We start from the raw sequence: 20,069 nt of genomic DNA, 5'->3' as shown, positions 1-20,069 counted from the left end.
AGAAGGTGACCAAGTCAATACTACAGGCCGTTTCTTAGTTGGAAGTGGTATTGCTTGCAGATCTTTGGCTCTGGAGAAGAGGAGACCATTGGCAGGAGAATCTGTTTGAGGCATATGTCTTCTGATTGCTGTTTGAGTTCTGTCATGACCTGCATTTCTGGCTTGACTTTTGCTTTGAATTGCTTTGGGTATTCATTTACTCCATGCTTCCTATTTTGTCTACGCCTGTGTAGCTAATCCTTTTCCTTGAACTTAACCAATAGTCAGAGATAATCCTAGCCTGAAAGTGACTGGAGAAACATAACAATTCACATACAATGTATGTTTTATCCTGGTTGATTTACACATGAACTGTCACATTGTCCTTCATTAAATACACCACTATAATAAGATGATAACAATCTCTTTAAATATTACACAGTGTTAAATAACACAGGATTGAAAACTTTTTTTTTTTTTTTTTTTTTTTTTTTTTTATTATTATTATTATTTCCTTTCTCCTTTTGGCAAATGTTCCATTATTTGGATTTTTTTTTCCTCGTGAAAGAGCAAGCCTGGGTGTGGGACAGCTCTGAGTGCCATCTGCTGGAGACACGCTTCTCTCCCATCCCTGTGATGGGCCAAATTTGGAGAAGATGTAAATGGTGATGTGAGCTTAAGTGCTCTGAAACCATGAATCACAGGCTGGAGAAGGAAAAGCAAAAAAAGAGAGTTAAAAAGAAATTGAAGCTAACAGCTTCACATGCCTTCACCAGGTCAGGATCATTTGCTCACACTTCCTGATGGAAATACCATCATTGCTTAAGTTGCCTGCACTGGTCCCCTCATCTGTTTCCAAGATGCATATTTTTGCTGCACTTTCTAGGATAAAGTCATAGAAAGATCAAACTCTTAGTGAGCAAAACGTCAGAGCAGCTCCTATGATGCGCCAGTGTGGGTAGAAAGAAGGAAACTGGTCCACAGGCAGGAAGTGTTGCTCAGCAGGTGTCCCTGGTTAGCAGACCCAGGACTTTAAAGAGCAAATACTCTCAGGGTTGAATGCCCTTTGGCAGCCTCATTCAGGCTCCCTTACTTCAACACAAGGAGTTTGAGAGCCAGATGGACTTAATGGAAGTAATTTGTGCTGTGTCCCAGCAGCCACAGTGAGGAAAGTAATGGTAGAATCATGTGGGGAGTGAGGCTTACCACTGCCTACTGTGTGCATCCAATGTCTGCTCCTGAACCTTGTTTTTAAGATCAGCCACTGTAAATGCATGTGTGTATATTAAAAGGGTCAATACAGTGCACAGAGTTTATATATGTAAAATCAGCATTTCAGTAACTTCATTGAATACTTACCCCCATGTCTCTTCTTGTTCACAGCTACCTGCATTCAGAGCGGAAGTTACCTGAAGGTATGTCAAAAATTCCCACAAACTATCCATGACTCTGCAGGCATTAGGCAATGTTTACATTGATGTTCTGTCCAGAGTTGCATCTGCCTAATTTACCTCTATTTGCAATGCAAATGAGACCCACACTGAACTCTTTGTTGCTCTTTTATCTCCCTGCAGTTTTTCCCCAGCTCAGGCTCCCATATAGTTGCTTTCCTGGTCAGTCAGGGGAGCTGGTGCCTTTCCTGTTCTTTGGGGATGTTCTGTCTCAGTGATGTGACTCAGACTCTGCTGTTGGCCTCTTGCTGTTTGAACATAAGTTCAAGTCTTTAACCTCAGTTTTAATTTTTTTTGTCACATCTTACTTCATAAGTAATAATAGTACATAAGTACATACATAAGTAAAAAATAAAGTATTAAGCCTTGGTTTTATGGTGACACAGGCCTCAGAAAGCAGTTACCAGCTCTGTCAAAAAAGATTATGTTTATGTTCAAATACTCTCCCTACTGCTTTATCCAAGCTCAGCTTCCACCAAAATGTAGTCAGTATGGGAAAGGTATCTGAAGTCTGCACTGGCACAATGGACTATTGGGCTCTTTTACCTCTAAACTACAAGGCATCTCTGAGAAACTCCTCTGGCTAAGGAGGGGACAGAAGAAAGCAAAGTGCGGAAGCAGGATGCTCCTGACCACCTCTTGTAGCTGCTGTCCTTTCTCCATCCTCCTCGGTCCCAGAGCAGATCTGCAGCTCTTTTCTCTAGAAAACAGCGCATGGCTCAGGGAGGAATTTGTGGAACTAGTTTAAGCATAAAGCTGCAAGCTGCTATGCTCTTTCTGTGCTTTGGCCAGAGCATAGAAAGATGGCTCAACACCCGGTCACCCTCCTGCACCCTCAGCAGTTATCCAGACTTTGTTTCTGCAACACTAATTCCCAAATCATTGTGGGATTTGGATGTGTCACAGCAAGTCAGTGTTAATCCCCTGATGGTAGCAGGTTGCAGACCAAAATCTGGTGGAGAAAACATGAGACAAGATGGCAGAATACCCTTTGGCTTGCTTTTGACTGTACTCTCTTTAATTCGCCACCCTGTGAAACAGGAGTATTAGTGCCAGTCTCTCTCCCAGGACCTTCTCTTTGTGCAGCTTTGGCAGGCAGCAAACAGCTGTGTGTATGCTGCGTGCAGTACAGAAAAAGAGTGAGGAAAAGCAGTGGTGGATGTCTCTGCTAGATGTCAGTCCTTATCTAGACTGAAACACCTCATGTGCTGTTCACGCTGGTTTGTTAGATACACTGTGATCCTGGGTAAGCCAAATGGACTGTGCCTCAAATTGGTTCAGGTTTGAAACAGACCAATGTATAGGCAACATTTCCATTTCTGTAGCAACATCAAGAGATTCCTGAAGCTATGTGAAAGCTTTGCTGTTCTGATTACATCACATCTGACATGACCTACAAATGCCAGAGGAACGGGGAGCTCCCATGCTGCTGCTTACACTAAGCCTTTCCAAATATAGTTCCAGTCTCATTGAAATTCCCGGTATTTATAATTTGATCCGGCAGGCGTGCAGGGCTGTGCATCAGAGGGGCTTAATGAAACAAGAATGATGCTGGGATTGATGCTGTCTGGAGAGAGCTGAAAGGCATGTTCAGGCCACGGAAATGTCCTGCTCTCCTGTTGGTAAGAGGGAACTATTTGCAGCTGAACCTGTGTAAGCCGACATGATAGGGAAATCCAGAGAAAATCACTCTGCAAATGCAAAAGCCAGCTAAGCCTTGCACGGCCTCAGTGATATGTAAATGAGCACACTAAATATCCTGCTTTGCTATCTAATGCCTTTAGCCAGCATAAACACAACAGGTTTTTTATAATCTGTAATCAAGTTCTCCAGACAAGGCACAAGCATGTAGGCTTACTTCAAGAAGCTGGATATGCCTCTACCCCATCCAGCTATAACCAGCTCTCTTCCAGAAGAATCGGTGTGCTAACATCTGTCAGGAGCCTTTAGCACGCGTAGATCTGCTAATAATCTCCTCATTCTAGGCACGCTTGCTGCATAAGTGTTTTAGAAGTAGAAAGCCAAGCCAAATAGGCTGCAGGCTTCATGCACTTCTATTCTAGGCCTAATCCACTAGCTATATTGATCTTGCCCTTTCTGCCAACCTAGAGAGATTGTATTACACTGTTAATCCCATCCTACCCAGGTCACAGTCACAACAGGCTCTGAAAATCTTCACCTGCTGGTGTCACAGGAGTAGACTCATCAATGACAGCACTTCTCTTACCCTGGTTGGCAGGGAGCAGCTCCTTTTTCTGAACTCTTTTCCATCTCTCACTGGATTGTACATTCCTTCTCTGCTTCATTTCATCTCGTGTTCCCGTGCAGGGTAGCTTTTGCTGTCAGTGTGTGGAAATCCTGTCAGATCACTAACACAGAAGACTCTTAGAGTGCCCTTCATTTGGTGAGGGTTGAACATCCACTGCCCAGCCTGACCTGACAGATAGGGGCCCAGAAGCTTAGGCTGATCAATACTGGATCCACTTGCTGTCATTTTGGGCCCCTGTTGCTGGGCTTTGGGGGAAAAAGAGGAGTAGTTGCTGCATGAATTGATATTTATTTTAAAAAAATGAAGGAAGAGAGAGTGCGTTTTGCTAACAGAGCAGCCCAGGCTTCAAAGCTGGGTGGTAAGTAACCCAACACCAGGCCTTACTTCCCAGCCTTGCAACTAGGAATCCACATGGCATTGCCAGGGCATTATGAGCCAGCCAGGAAAGGAAGGACCCATTGCAGTCTGTTTGCCCTAGCCCCCTCCTCTCCTGGGAGGGCTGAAGTGCAAACAGGTGGCAGGCAGAAATGCTGAGTAGCAGAGCAAGGGCATCCTCATCCATGGCTTTTCTCTGCTATGTCCCAGTGCAGCACCATACAAACTCCTTTCTCTGAAACTACCCAGCAAGCAGATTGAGTCTACTGAGCTGCCTAGAGGATCTCTGCAGTGAAGGGGAGAAGAGCCCTCTCTGTAGCACTGCTCATGGCACGCCAGGGGTTCAGGCTTTTCCTCGATCTACATGCAGTAGTGTGTGTGCATGCAGTCTGCAGACTTTGCTGGTGTGATGGAGAGGGCTGGCATATCCTGGAGATAAAAAGAGCAACTTTTTCCAAGTTCATTTCTTGGAAACAACAAGCAGCTTTAGTGGGAGTAGAAGAACTGTCAGGGCATTGCTGGTGCCATGGCAGCCCACTTGTTACTGTAGAGCATCCTTTGCAATAGCAAGGTGCAAACTTGTAGCAGCTAAACAGTGCCAGCTCTGTGGCTGTCAGGCGGGGCACAAGTGAGGTGGGGGCTGAGCCTTGCAGTCAGCAAGCTGCACGGCCTGTGCTGAGCGTACAGCTGCCTGAGCTCTGGCACATCTGAGGTCCTTGCCACAGGGAGCTTGGTACTGCCATCAGTCCTGCCAGATGGCATCACCCAGCTGCTGCTCTGCGGGGACAGGCACAACGACCTTGCAAAGGGGTGGCCAGCTGATGCTGCAGTAGGAAAGAAGTAGGGACATGGCACAGCACTGATACAGTTAAAAGACAGGAGGACCTTCAAGGTAGAGATGCCAAAAGTGGTCCTAACCTGGGCAGCATGGGCGAGCGCTGTCTGCAGGGAACCAGGCTGTGGTTCCCTCACCCTGCAGAGCTGGGGCACGTCGCCATCTCCTGGCAGCTCCTGGCAGGGCTCATGAATCTCGGGAGGGCTTTTCCTCTTACCAAGCACAAACTAATATCAGTGTTTGTCTGGATAGAAGTGCCTTATGATGGTCACTGACACCTCTAACCCTGCACATTGCTGCCCACAGCGGAGCATAACTCCTGCCAATGCCTGTTCTGCTCTGTCCAGCCTGCTCAGGAGTGATGACCTAGGATCAATCCAGAAAGATGACTAGAAGGAAAGTCATGGTCCTGGAGCCATCTGTGATACTGGGAGAAAGAGTTTCTTTTTGAGAATGGAAAAGGATATTGAAAATTGAGACATATCTTGCATCCTCCTTTTAGTGGAGAGGTAGGAAAGAAAGGATCTGAAAGATTTTTAGATGTGCTGAAGGGAGTCACTCAGGGCTGCCATGTCTTGCCATAGCTGGTTGTGGCTGGAAAAAAGAAAAAAAAAAAAGACTAGTCTTTGCAAGGAGATAAGTTAGTGATACTAGGAAGAGGCAAGGAACACAAATCATTCATGAGAGGACTCATGGAGGATTCTCCTATGTTCTTGGGTTAATTGTGTCACAGGCCCCTGGCTGGGGAAAGAATGGTGATCTTTGACTACTGTGCTCTACCTGGGAGATCTTTGGAGGCTTCTTCCTTTGCATTTCCAGGAAATTCATTCACCATAGAAGCAACAAGTTTTACTTTTCTATCTCCTGGTAGAGACTAGGTTGAAGAATCTTTATAAACCTGTCTAACTAACGTCCAAGGTAGAGACATTAGCAGCAAGTTGACTCTTTGCATCCTGGTGCGATGAGATTTTTGAGCAATGGCAGATTGGCATAGACCTCAGCGTCTGTCACACAAACACATCTTGCATAGTTACTCTTTTAGGAAGAGATTTTTTTGCTTCTTCACCTATTCTGGAGAATCTTTTTCCTCAGGAGGACACAAGTCCTGCCTGTATTTTAGAGCCAAGGGTTATTTGAGTGCCACGAATTCACTTGTGGTCAAGACTTAACAGCTTAAGCAGAATTAGACATGTGAGCACTGGAGCCATACACTAAAATGGTCCAGTGGCAGCCTTTGTAACAATTCAGCATTTCACTGTTCAAGGGCACACTGAAGAAAATTTAATGGCAAATCTGACCATCTCTGTGACTGTGGCCTCTTCTATCGAACTTTAATACAATTCCTGAAGTGTGCAACATAATCACAATCATAATTATTAGCTTCCAAGTGCTAATAAATCCCAAAGCAGCTGCCTTCAGAACTACGTGCTCTTAATGGGACCATCAGGAGCTCTGATCTCATTAGTGAGGACAATTTAGCTATGGTTAAAAAAAAACTTTTGAGTTCAAGGGGCTCTTTAAAACAGAAAACAAATACATATCAGCAGAATCTTTATACATATTCCCTTCATCTGTTTTATTGCAAGCATCTAAGAAATGAATTCTGGAACTCTGTTATTGAAGTGTAACTACCTGGATAAGTTAATATTTGATATAGCCATTCCTGAATCTTGTAAATATTTTTTTAGCCACACATTGAAGTAGAAAAGGGAAATCTCATTTTTGTAGATGAACCAGGGACTGCTATTTTAAATTTCCATTATATGATACAGTGCCAGCATTCAGAGAGCCCTCCTGTGCTTTTCCCTTTGTGCTTATTGAATATGTATGAATCATTTAAATTATAAGCCAAAGAAACCTCTGTTATTTGGAACTAGCGTTGTCTTCCACAGACCACAGGCAGAGCACGAACCAGTACAAATGATCATAGCCATGCCTGGAGCACAAAAAGATCCTGGGGGAAGCATAACTAGAAGCTGCTTCCCTGTCATGGTCAGCCATACAGGCAGGCCTGCGAAGACCCTCTGAGCCCAGAGACGGACACCTTACAAGAACATAATTGTTTTGAAATCTTCATCCTCTTCCTCATCTAGGATGCCGTGTGCTCACACTTGAATCAGTAAATCTCTTCCGGAAGTACATCTCCATCCTGGATGTGCCCATTTCCTGCTTGCTGTCCAGAGATGCACTCTTCATACTCACAGAGGAGGAGGCTGAACAAGCCAGGGTGAGATGTGTGGCACCTGCCAAACCTGTTTGAATGGCTCATCATCATTGTGAAGGCTTTAGTCAGAAGTGTCACATTCACAGAGAACATTACAAATAATTGTACACATGGATTATAAATGTCATGTATGGGCAATCTTCAGTAATTTATGAAACATCCGTGGACAGGTTGTTCCATGTACTGTGTGTGGACAGCATAGCAGGGCTGAGTAGATATTCAAGGCCCACCTGGATGCAACCCTGTCTAACGTGCTCTGGGTGACCCTGCTGAGCAGGGAGGTTGGACTAGATGATCTCCAGAGGTCCCTTCCAACCTTACTGATTCTATGATTTGTGAAGTAGAGATTTTAGGTAGTCAAGAGTGCACTGACAAGAGTTTTACGTGTCCAGGATGTAAGATATATTTCAGAGGAGACTGGATCCAGCATACAATATTCGGAATGTGAGACTGGCCTATCTCAGACCGATAGGACTACACATTAGGAACAGTGTCATTGGACCATAGCTCCAACTAAAGATGGAGACAGTTTGTGAACTCATAATCCAAAGCTCTTAAGAAGTTCCTTTCTCTACTGTGCATTTTTTCATTATTTTACTGTGTGACATCTCACACATTTAGTCCACAGTTCCCTTTATCAAAATCTGATTAGATCCCCTTCCATAGCATGTAAATATTTGCCCAGCAAACAGTCCTGCTAATCCACAAATGATATGCACAGAACTTCCCTGCTTTTGAGACTATTGAAAGAAAGTGTTATGTATAGAAACTGTTCTGATAAGAGCACTATTGTTCCTTTGTGCTTTTTGTTGCTTGAATTTGACCTTTTTAAGCTGGTGCACTATATATAGACTCAGTCAAGTTTCAGCTGGCAGTGTATGATCGGAAACAGCATGCGAAGTGTTCTCAGATGCACACCTATCTGATTTCTGCTTCCCCAGCACATGAACATCCAGGCATGAGGTCACATAGCAGGGAGGAGGTATATGACCAGGAAAGTGTCACAGCACCCATCTGCAGCTGGAAATGTCCCATCTGCAGGACCCACGTGAACACTAAGCAGCCCAGCACCAGCCATGTAAGGGGCCATATAGGCATCTCCCTGTCCTCTGGTCCCATGAAATAAGCAGCCTTCTACCACTGACTACTTCTTCCCTGCTTGCTGAAAACAGGCTGTCCTATAAATTGGTAGTGAACCTCTCAGGAGCCCTAGGAAGCTGTGCTTGACATTAGGTTTGGAAGGTTCTTGTAAAGCTTTCTTAACTATTTTTCCTCCTAGAGAGCCATGCGGTGTCATCGCAGTCAGCTCCTCTGGTTTCGCCACCTCTACATGCTGTTCTCACGTTACATGGTGATCAATTCACTCCGCCTTCTGTAAAAAGACAACACTCACACATCTTTAGGTGTGAGATGAAGAATGAGATGAAAAAAGACTGTGCCAGGCCAAGCACTGAGAAAACTCACCTGTTATGCACACGAGAGACCAGGATTCTCCGTGTAGCACATTCTTCCAGAGTGCAAGCAATAGGCGATATGAACTTCCTCCTGAATGTCTTGTTGCCTAGGTATTTTTAGAGATGAACAGGTTTGAACAGCTGTTGTAATTTCTCACTGTAGAAACTTAAGTGGGATAAGAAATTTGCATCAACTTAATTATGAGTTAAATGATATTCTGCATGATATAAGATACAGCGCAAACTATTGTTCCCCAGGAAGGAATAGCTGTGAAGACTGCCTCTCAAGTCCTGCCTCTTACTTGGTGTTTTTTATAAAAAACAAATATCAGGAATGACTTTTCCAAGATCATGCCGTCTCCACAGAGAAAACCAGGACCACAGGACCTGCATTAGTCAGTCAGGACTTTCAAAAGCCAAATCTTTTGAATAAAACAGCAGAAATGATGCGAATTTTTCTAATCGCACCGATCTGTGCTGGTCCCACTGTTTCTTTCAGCCACATTATTTTGCAGGCTTGACCTTCCCCGACTGTTGCTCATGAAACACTAGCATTTCTTCTTGCTTCAGAACATGGGGTTTGAGAATAACTCACAAGAGTCTCAACAGGATTTAAGAATGAGGCACAAGAGAGCCAGACTGTAACTAAGTCTTTAACTGAACACACATGCAGAGATAAAAATTGCAAGAGATATTTCAAAGCTGTTCCTTTTATCTAAAAGACAAGTGCAGGAGTTAGTTAAAGATCCTTTCCCTCCATGTTTTAAAGGTTAGTGGAGGAGAAACCAGCTTTCAATGGTTTAATTTTGTAGTTGATACAGAGATTTTACTAGTGATTCTGGTTTTCATAGAGTCATACTGAGGCAAAGTCAGCAGGATTCAGTATTTCCTTAGTGCTTGCATTCATTAATAAGGTATGCTCACATCTGCAGGAGACATCTTTCCTGCATGGTCAAGATCAGATCCCAAATTCGCAGCTCCTGGTGTCTTGCTGTGAGTACACCATCCTGCCAAACACAGCGAAGTTCCTGGTTGTACCAGAAGTACATGCCCATTGTAATAAAAGTATGACAGGGTTGAAGTCTGTTCCCTGGCCTTGACTCGGCATCTAAGAGTATGCTTGCTCAGCCTTCAAGACTAAAGTCCAGGCTTAAGCTGAACAGCACTTAAGCAGATGCAGAACTTCAGTGGCCCCTTTCTTGCACACAGCTAAACACCTGTGTAAATGCTTTGCTGAATTAGACCCTGCTAAGCTCTTGAAAATCTCCTTTAACTCTAAATCCATGGTAACTTCAATGAAGCCAATGGAAAAAGACCAGTGTAAGTGACTATTACGTCCTAAGCAAAAGATTATCTTGTATAGGACAATTTTATAAGCCAGACTTGAAACACAGTTGGGAAATGTCCATACAAGCAAGCATACAAGCCAAGACTGGATTTCTTTTTTCACCTTTGCTCTGCATACTGTGATTTAAACATTAGCACAGTTAAGAGCAAAGTACCAAAACAGCAACCCTGGAGTGGTTTATGGAACAGAGGTAGTTTGAAAACAAAGTCACAAATGGGCAAGACAGGCAGCATACAAAGATTTATTTAAGAAACAGAAAGCAGATAGTGGCAGTAACAAAGAGACTGATTTTGTTAACCCTCTGACCAAACTGCAGTTCTACAGCTCCATGGCAATGCTCCAGGTTCAGCTGCTAGGAAGGAATGTCAGGGTTTTGACATGCCTCTGATGGTCTTATGTTCCTTCACTGCCTTCTCCCACTCCTTGCCATTGATATCCTCTATGACGATGCTGTGCACAGTGCCATCATCCAGGCAATGGGGAGCTATTCCTGAGGAAAGAGAGAGTAGATAGAAACCTGCTCTTCTAAAGAGAGCTTCTTCTAAAGCTAAAGATTGGGAAATGTCTGAGATGCTCTGGACTGAGCATCTCAGAGGATGGTAAATGCTGTTATTCCAGCTAATGCTGTAAGGTTGAAGTGCATAGATGAGAAACCTGTCATGGGCAGAACGCCACAAGCCATAGGTAAGATTTTTTTCTTATGGAAGAGCCACGGGTTCAGGCTGCAGTTCTAGATGTTCAGCACTTCAGGAGCAAACTCTAAAGACACACACTTCTGGCATGTTAGCAGCCAATGGAGTCCTTATCTACAGTTTGCTTGGTGGTCAGTTCTAGTTATCACAATTTGCCAGGTTTCCTTTTTCTACCTACCGTAACCATCTGGATTAGAGCGGGGAGTATAAAAGCTCTGTACACCACAGGTTTTGCAGAATGTGTGCTGAGCACGATGTGTGTTGAAGGTGTATGTTGTCAAATTTTCAGCACCCTAAGCAGAAATGAAAAGCAGTGTAGATTTGCTGCATAAATGGATTTATTCATTGCTTTGTATGGGCTAAGAAATGTAAAATTAAAAATACCACTTCCTATTTCTTTACTAGAGATACAGAGCTCTGCAGTTGTGCTCCTTTTCTGAGTGTCTGTGCTGTGTACATGCATGTGGCCATCACAGTCAAGCCTCAGAACTGCTAAAGCTTTAACTTCAGCTGATGTAATGACAGGCATTAACACACCCACAGCAAATGGCATAAAATTCAACTGTTTCTCCCCAACCAGCCATGCACAAGGCTAAGACTGGGTGCCACTTGCATCTTTCAGGGTAACATTGGATCTCATGGATTAGGTAATTCCTTTCTGTTCATGTTCCCCATGCTCTTACTGCACTCTTACTCTACCTTCAGCAGCTTGAAACGCGAAGCTGGGACGATGAAGTGTCTGTTCTGTTTCTTTGTACAAATGCTGCAACTGTAGAAGAGAAAGACGACTTTTCTAGAAGTGTTGGACAAATTGTAGTGCAAAATTCAGATCTGCCGTGGACCTCTTCACAACAGAAATTCCACTGACAGCTAAAACGGCTCCTGGCTAACATCACAGAGGTAAGTGGCAAGAGCAGACGCACAGTATCTGTAGTGTGTTTGGTTAAGAGCGCCCATGGAACAGACCGACTCTGCCGAGGTACACAGATAAGGCATTCACCTACATCAAACATTATATGCCATTTTTTCTTCACATACACAACTTTCAGCAGACTTACCAAGGACAAACTGTAGCTCTGAGAAATCCATTTAAAAGCTTGCCAACTTGGCCAACATTAAGTACTTTGCAAATAAGCAAATAAAAATAGATATATATGAGATAGAAGCAAACAGTTACAGGCAAGGGGATGACTGTGAAAATCAAACACTGTTGCAGTTTGAAGCATATTTGGTCAGAGATTTAGCATTCACATGGGAAGATCAAATTAAAAAAAGGATTGATGTGCTTTGAGTACATGCTGAGCACCTGTAGTCAATTCAATCTTTCTCACTTTCTACACGAGCATGGATGTGAAATCTGAAGTCCTTCACAGAGAACCAGCACCTGAAATCACCAGCAATGATCCCATACTAGATGTGGACATGATTAGGGACACAGTCTATGGAAACAGGTCAGAAGATGTTCTGCCATTGTATTATGTTCTCTGAGCTCTAAGGCGTTGGACAGACATATGAGCTTTATCTGTACATTAGAGTAGGCAGTCGAAAAACACTCACTTGCAGTTAAAAACATGCAGATCTGGTGATGCCCAGACCTCAAAGCGGACAGCTCCACAGTGGCAGCCTCCTGTGTGTTTGACCAAACCTCTGTATTCACTGCAAAGAACAAAGAAAAAAAAAAAAAGGCAAAGGTTTTGTGACTGCACATTTCTTGTTGACCAAGAAAACTTGTAAGGCTATATAGTACATTACTCAATTTTGCTATGAGCACTTGCAATACACCAGAAAATGTATCCACTCTAATACCATGGCCAGACTGTGATAGAGAATTCTTTTGTCCTCAGCATTGCATTTCTGATTTAATTAAAACAATGGGAAGAAAAGAAGAGCTACAGTTCAGGTAGTGTACATTGCAACTGCAATACAAAACATAGGTCCCCGCTGCCAGAGTTCAGGTCAAAATGCTGACCCAGGCTATAGCATTTTCAGTGAATGGCACATAGAAATGAGTGGTACTATCACAAAACAACACTCTTGCATCTGGGAACTGAATTTTCCCACAATTCTGCTATGTCTGCTCCAGCATTGCTAATATTCCTGCATTTTAAAAGCTGGGAACAGCAGAGTCTATAGAATAATTGAAGTACATTTAATCTTGCATTTTAAATTTTGTAGAGGAACTTTGTGACCCAAGGAATCTCTGAGCCTGGGCTTCTCCCTCTCCCCTAGGTCTCCTCCATAGCAACTTAGCAGAATCAGCGTGCTAGGTTAAGCGCAAACGGCAGAGGAAAATCCTTTGCCTTTCATATTTTCGCTCCCACGGACAATCACAGATTACGGCGCAGCGGCGGCGTGCTGGCCACTGGGAATTGCACAGGACAGCCCGGCAAATCCCGCTCTGTGCCACCACCAAGGACATTTCCCAGGGGAGAACCCTGAAAGACAGGAAGCCTCAGCGTAACCCCCACTTTGCCCGTTTGAGGGGAGACACCCCCCTTCTCCGCAGAAGCCTGGGTGCGCCCACGCTGCCGAGAGGGAGGCGAGCCGAGGGGGAAGGCGCCGCGGGGCAGGCGGCGGGCCGGGGGCCGCCCGGCCCGTACTCACTAGGCGTCCAGCAGCAGCCGCGCCGCCTCCTCGCAGCTCACCCGGTGCCGCTCCTGGAAGGCGACCCAGCGCTCGCTCTGCGCCCCCAGCTCCCAGGGGCCGCGGCCGGGGGGCAGCGCCCGCTCCCGGGGGCCGCCCGCCTTCTGCCCGCGGCCCCGCCGGCTCCCCCGCGGGGGGGGCCCCGCGCCCGCGCCGCCCCGCCGGGACCGCCGCGCAGCGCCCGCCGCCCCTCGCCCCATGCGGCCGCGCCGCCGCTCGCCGCCAGGGGGCGCCGCAGAGCCGCGCGGGGCGGCGGCGGCCGCGGCCCGGCCCCGGGGGGGTCCCGCCCCCGCGCCGCTCGGCCCCGAGGCGCCGCGGGCCGCTGCCTGCCGCGCTCCCGGCTGCGCGGCGAGTCCACGCGCAGCTCACGGAGAGACACCGCGATCGCAAACGCGAGACGTTTCTGTAGGGGAAAAACACCCACCGCAGGGCCCAGCAGCCCGGGATGAGTGGGGATCCGTGGCGGCCGCGGGAGCAGGGCCCCGCTGCCGCCTGCCCCGGCGCGCGGGCAGGAGGCGCGGGTGCGAGCTGCTCGTCTGCAGGAAGACAAACTCAGCGCATCTCCTGTCTTGCACCTGCTTGTGCGGTAGGAACGGCAGTTACCGAGCGTTACTCTACAAGCATTAGCATAAGCTCTTTCCAGCCATTATAAATATGATGCCTCACGTATTTCCGTATGTCAAGGAGCTTTGCAGACTTAGGTGCTACCGAAAGCACATCGCTTCACACCCTGCCGTGCACCCACCTTCCCTGAGAAACCTGGCCGCTGTTTCACAGTGCTGCCACCTACCAGCAGGCACCTTCAGCAGGGTGCTTAGTCCCCGTTTGAAGTCACTACAGCTGCCTTCCAGCCAAGTAAGTTCTAACGCAATTCTCACTAGACAACTTTTCAGAAATTCTGTGGCCAAAGTCTTAAAAAAAAAAAAAAAAAAAAAAAAAAATAGTCTGTACCCCTAAAAATGTTTATAAGCGTAGAAGAAAGTGAAAGCACCTCTTCTATGATAAATAACCTGTAAAAGTTGACACTTGAACATCTGAAAGACAAAGCTGGTTCTCAGGTAAAACCTGTCAATGCAAGAAGTTTAAGAACTTGTCCAAGTCATGTTTGGTAGGAAAAAAAAAAAATCACTGTGAGGCTGAGCCTTTGTGGCCCATGTTGCAAGAATGGAAAATCGTTTTGCCTGAGTTATAACTCCAATCAAAAACTTGTATTTTTAGTAGCTCTTAATGTCTTCCTGGGCTTCAGAAGGAGAACAGAAAAAGAAGTAAACAAGCTGCCAGTCTGGTAATGGGTAGAAGCGGGACTGGAGGGTCCTTTCTCCTGACTTACAACACATCTTGGACATGAATGTAGCAAAGCAACTGGGCAATGATGAAACAACTATCAGCATGCTCTGACCTGGAAAACTGCTTTAAAAATGTGCGACTACAGCGTGTAGGCTGCCTCCTGAGATGGCACACGGCAGGACTAGTAATAACAACCCCATGGTTCAGCATGATCAGAAGGAGTACTGAGTTACAATTTCCTGTTATTCCTCCTCCGAAGCTCTGTGCCGATTACTCATTCTAAGGGAATCATTTTAGAAACACTCTACGTGACAAATTCTGGCCCATGCCAGAATGTCTATGCATAGCTCCTGAGCTGAGCCACTCCCAGACCTTCTTTAGTCACACTAGATTTCATATTAGTCACCTTATATTCTAGGAGAAAAAGTCATGGAGGCAAAACTGGACACCATGAACTGGAACTGAGTCTGTGCAGTCTATAGCACGGCTTCATTTGCCTTTAATGTGGATATGGCCTGCAGTGGTCTGCCCTTTTCTAGAAAGAATAATTGCCCTAAACTGAAAGTCTCAACAAATTTGAGGGCCTGGTTACTGATGCATTCGCGCCAACTGCCTCTCCTTTGCTGTTCAAGAGCCACTGGCACTTGTACACTCTCAAAAGGGGGTTCAGGTATGAAAACCAGAATGAAAATGCAGTCTGTGTAATATCTGGGAACCTGACAGTCTCTGCTCTACTCCACAGATCATTCACTCTATTTTAAATGTCACACAAATCTCACATAAATAAGTAATACAAGGGCTTTATAGTGAGTGTCTGGGTGATGGTGCGCTTCCCAAGCTGCCCACTGTATTGGCAGTGTACCTGGGCATCAAGCATTCCCCAGGGCCCAAAAACTTAACACCTTTCACTGGTAAGTTGATTACTTCCAAATCTGGTGCAATATTTGCCAAACAGTAGAAGCCAAAAGCTTGATGAAGAATGTTTGCTCTTAAGCTTCAGCAACAAAACGGAGGAGGAATTACTATTTTCAGAAAGATGATGGGAAGGATAAGAGGAAGAAAATTCCAGTAAATCACTGTTTGTTCTCCAGGTGTCTTATGATATTCAAAGGTCAGGCTCCTTGACAGCTGACGTGTTTCAGTGTTAAAGTACAAAGGTACTTTTCTGTGCCATCCCTGCTCTGCTTGTGTAACAGTGACTCAGCTATGCAGATCTAGCCTGCAGCCTGCATTGAGAATCTGCCTGTGATGGCATTTTCACTGCAAAAGCACTGAAAGCAGCTTTATGTTTGTGGGCTAAGAGAAATTAGGAAGTTTATTTTTCTTGTCATCTAACAAGCAGTGAACTAAAAGTAATGTATAGCTAACACTATACTTAAAAGAAATGGGGTAGTTAACCACACAATTTGTGCAGCAGCGATTAAAAGCGCCAGTGCTTGGAGGGGAAGGCATTCTGGACAGTCTCCTCACCATCAAGGGATCCAAGCTGGATCAGAAAAATATGAAGACAGAATACAGGCCACAAGTATCATCTCTGGGCCAGTGGACAGAGGCTGTACAGAGTAGCTTTGGCAGTATTTGTTTTTGTTCCCTAGGTAGTGAGGTTCTAGTGAAATATATATACTCTATCAATAATGATTAAAAGCATTCTAGGTCTTATTCCTTCTATCTTTCTGTTTTTCAATGTGCTTTTTTCCTATCCTGCTGAAAAACATTACTGCAGAAACTACACGCTAGATGAGCCCAGACGCAGAAAACATGAACAAAGAGACTTCCTTCACTGCAGTGCAGTTTGGATCGGCTCCAAAAGACTCACAAGCAGGAGATAAACAGACTGAGAAATGCAAACAAGTAATTTTTAGAATAGAGCTAATTATTTATTGTCATTTTCACTGGCATAACATGCAGAAACAAGCCTGTATTTTTAGCTTAATGGTGTCTTTATAAAATAGCCTTTAAGTTTCCTTAAATGAGAAGCATACAGAATTGCTAAATGTTGTTTTCTAAACACTTTACAGCCAAAGGAGATAAACAGTGTACGTTTGTTTTCTAAAAATCTAATTTTAAGAGCTAGTTTAGTTTAAGTTCTCATTTTTTAGAAGAAAGAAATGTAGACCAGATGATTCTAAGTATGTCTCAAAACCAGTAATCCCAGCTTCTCTAGCATAAGCCTGACTGGTCACTGTTTTTTTCCTTCTCTTTCTGCTGATCTAATACAATTCTTTAGGCATTCTTAATCTGTGCAGGTATTTCTTAAATATCCCACACTTGCAAATTTTGTCCTAGCAATGATACGAGTGCTCGCATAATTGGTCACACAGCTAGGTATTTTCCCTCTCGGTCATCTAGACCTATTCAGAACGATGTTTACAATTGCAGCCCAGGTTTTAAAACAAGGCTGTATTCCATGTGTCCTGCGAAGTCAAACTGCTTTAAACTAACAGGGAGATAGGTAAGTACTGCCTAGTCTTCTAATTTTACTACAAATCTGGGCATCTCTTTGTTTTTCTTTAGTCTTCAGCTCCTGAAATTAGTAGCTATTAAAAACTTTGTTAGTTTAAGGTATTTTTAGCATTAGACTTAAACAAAAGAACTCGGGGAGTTGTCTTTTTTTGGTAAGCTCACGATATAAAAACCAATCTCATGGTGCTCTGAATTGTGACTCATATTTTTGTAACCCTTGAGCCTGGTGGTAGAAGGACAAGCAGTAACATGCCACAGCTGCATTCATCTTGTGGCTGGGACTTCAGCGAAGACTGGGCCCTATTACCCCGTTACAGGTTTGGGGAGAAGAGTGTGTATTAAAAATACAATTTTATCTTTACAACTCTAAATAGGTAAATATAATTATCATGTGTCATACGCAGTAGGAGAGACCTAAGGCAGGTGTGAGTAATACTATGAGACAGGAATATACACTGTTTTTCCCTTTGGCCAGTAGTCCTATTATAATCTGAGGAGAAGAACTGAACTTGCTACACATATTCAAACCCTCTGCCCGTCCCAAGTTAAACCCTTGTAGCTAAGAGATTGCTTCATTTGACATTGCCCATGTAGAAATGATATGCTGTTGCTGAGACGTCAGTGTACATATAAGCTGACAGCTTGCGTTCCAGAATGTACAAATTTATGGGAAACATTTCTTGTGACTCCAGCTTCTTCTCTTCTGAAATTAGGCTGCTTTGTACTGCTGCCCAATGACCTACTTTTGAAACCACTCAGTAAGGAGTGTGTGTTCCCAGCTGCAGGCCCCATGCCCTGGCAAATGCTGGAACCACCTGTGCAGTCAGGCCAGTCACAGGATCTGGATTTCTGTTTTTCAGCTTTGCATTTATTTATATGCAGTTCTCAGTCAGCTGCTTCATCATTATTATTCACTTAGAACTACTGGAGGGGAATATGTATGTTAAATACACATGCTTTGTACAATCACAACAGTTACCACAACATTTAAGGGCAAACAGATCTCCTTTGTCTGTATCAAATTCAGGTAGTATTTTCTGAAGAAATTCTCAGGTAGAGGTCAAAACACCTCAAAAATGAGGTGTTTAAGAAGGTCTCTATATCCATCTGCAAAGAAAAATGGTGGGCTCTGTACAGGCACACAGACAGTCATTGTAGACTACTAGCAGAATTAAATGAATGCCATCAGTGAACGTTGCAAAATGCTAGTGGTGGCCTGTGTAGTGTTGCTTGTAGGCTGTGGAGATTAGTTTAATTCTGCTAGACCCTAGAGTTGTGTGCACAACGCCTAATTCTTTGTTTAGCCATTTTGGCAGTAGAATAGCCAAGGAAAATATTGGCGCTTTTTGCATGGACTTGACAAATTTCATCCGTAATTGTTTTAAAAACAGAATGTGCATTCAATGCGAGCACGTTGCTGCTTGTGCTTGTTTTGAGTAATGACATTTCCCTAAAGAATGAAATTTTCAGAAGCCATTAATAATAAGGTATTTAAAGAACTGCTCATGGTAGACCCCATCTCCTTGGGACTTTATTCTAATCTTTTGATTTGAATACTTAAACAGAAAATGAACAATAGTGAAAGCAGTTTAGTCATAGGTTTTGGCCTACTTTGAAGAAATAAGGAGGGGCTCCTGTGTTTTCTGGTCTGTACATAAGAGGGGAAAAAAAAGAAATTTATCCTCCTCCTTAGTATTTCCTCTAGCTCTCTTAAGCACTATGCTTCCCTGAGCTCTAGAGGGAAGATTAAAAAACAGACATGCACAGTAAAATCCTTATTAAAAGTCTGATGTGCTCAAACCCGGCCTTCAGATTAGCCTGCATTCAATCTCCAGCTCGACAGATCTGGCCTTTCACATTTTTAAACATTACTTTTATTTACTCATGCCCTTCCTTTCCTAACTCCGAGGTGTTGTTTGGCTAGGGGACGCAAGGATCTCTGGCACACTGTGCGAGATGTGCAGCATACCCAGGCTAGCCTCAGGTCAAACATTTAGCCACTCTGGCACTATGCAAACAAAACGAACCTATTAGAAACATCGAACAAAACTGGCAGCATGAAGAAAGCAAATGTAATGCTGCTTCAATCTACAATTTGGTCTAAATTAATGTAGCCAAACAATATTTCAGAGGTTGGTTATTGCCATAGAATTCCCTAGCTAGCATTTTCCTCTCTTCCTGTTTTTAGATTGTGAACAATTATTGTTTTGAATGATTTTTTTTCCTTTTTACTGTAAACCGGGCGGCCCTAATAGATGCAAGCCTTGTTATGGAGGGGGAAAAAAAAAAGGTTTTTAATCAAAGGAAATGCCTAAAATGTGTAAGTTTGTGTTCAATCCTGCTATTCACATGCCTACTTTGAGAGCAGAGGATTTACAGCAAGTTCATTTGAGTTCACTGAAGGAACTTGCACCAACTTAAGCAGTACCACATGAAGACCTTTTTGGATTTTGCGTACTGCAGGTACAATGTAACATAAAATGAATTAAAGCCAGTTTGAAAGCTACAATGAAGTTTAATTAACGTGAAAAGCATTTCCCCCTCAAAGCTTCTTGTTCTGAAGTAAACAGCCATTTGAATCTCAAATGTCAGCGTTTCCTCAGAGGCTTGTTCTGCAGCCTCCTTAACAGATTGTCAGCCTGCTGAAATTGGTTCAAAGGGCAGTTCAGGAAATGGGCCGCATGACTACCAGCACACTCAGCCTGTACCGAGCGTGACACACCAGGAACCACAAACACTCATTTCTGAGTAGTGTTTTCTAGCTTGGCTAATTTCTGCTCTTCCTTGCCTTTCTTCACAGCCATGTAAAACAGGGCTAGTGCTACAGGCTGTTCCAGCGCCCAGCAGTAAGTACTCCACACTGCCTTTCCCTGGGAAGGGGGGGCAGTCGCTCTGGTAACTCTGCTGGTCAACACAGCTCACACACCAAGGGCAAACCATCCTTCTCTAGGGCACCGTTCCCTTTCTCCTCTCCAGGCTCTTCCTTAGGCACTGCCTGGGGCAAAGACACGACCTAAAGAAGCCGTCCCGGTCCCGGTCCCGGTCCCAG

The 20,069-nt window shown here is 44.4% G+C and overlaps 2 protein-coding genes across 2 annotated transcripts in view; one reads left to right on the top strand and one right to left on the bottom strand.

The window, feature by feature from the left end:
* The window catches only part of PIGL (phosphatidylinositol glycan anchor biosynthesis class L), a 63,752-nt gene extending 52,719 nt beyond the window's left edge, over positions 1 to 11,033 (top strand). Inside the window, exons 5-7 of the mRNA XM_062592813.1 lie at positions 1,363 to 1,394; positions 7,003 to 7,136; positions 8,413 to 11,033. Of these exons, the coding sequence (XP_062448797.1) occupies positions 1,363 to 1,394; positions 7,003 to 7,136; positions 8,413 to 8,511 (265 nt within the window). The 3' untranslated portion in view covers positions 8,512 to 11,033. The remainder of the gene's footprint in view (positions 1 to 1,362; positions 1,395 to 7,002; positions 7,137 to 8,412) is intronic.
* Positions 10,161 to 13,470, bottom strand: CENPV (centromere protein V). The gene is made up of 5 exons (XM_062592271.1): positions 13,232 to 13,470; positions 12,185 to 12,283; positions 11,327 to 11,396; positions 10,806 to 10,920; positions 10,161 to 10,425 (listed from the first exon to the last, which is right to left on the bottom strand). The coding sequence occupies exons 1-5, from the start codon at positions 13,468 to 13,470 to the stop codon at positions 10,301 to 10,303; spliced, it is 648 nt and encodes a 215-aa protein (XP_062448255.1). The 3' UTR covers positions 10,161 to 10,300.
* Between the last annotated feature and the right edge of the window lie 6,599 nt (positions 13,471 to 20,069).

Source organism: Rhea pennata, chromosome 20, assembly GCF_028389875.1.
Source record: "Rhea pennata isolate bPtePen1 chromosome 20, bPtePen1.pri, whole genome shotgun sequence".
NCBI classification, from domain to species: Eukaryota; Metazoa; Chordata; class Aves; order Rheiformes; family Rheidae; genus Rhea; species Rhea pennata.
Note: the sequence above shows the minus strand (reverse complement) of the source record. Positions and strands in the feature narration are given on the sequence as shown.

What these genes read in the sequence shown, in the direction of transcription:
- CENPV (XM_062592271.1), bottom strand. Translation starts at nt 13,470, where the DNA reads ATGGGGCGAGGGGCGGCGGGCGCTGCGCGGCGGTCCCGGCGGGGCGGC. An exon ending in CGGCTGCTGCTGGACGCCTA is followed by an intron (nt 12,284 to 13,231) that starts GTGAGTACGGGC and finishes TGTTCTTTGCAG; the next exon opens with TGAATACAGAGGTTTGGTCA. An exon ending in CGCGTTTCAAGCTGCTGAAG is followed by an intron (nt 10,921 to 11,326) that starts GTAGAGTAAGAG and finishes ATTTCTGCTTAG; the next exon opens with GGTGCTGAAAATTTGACAAC.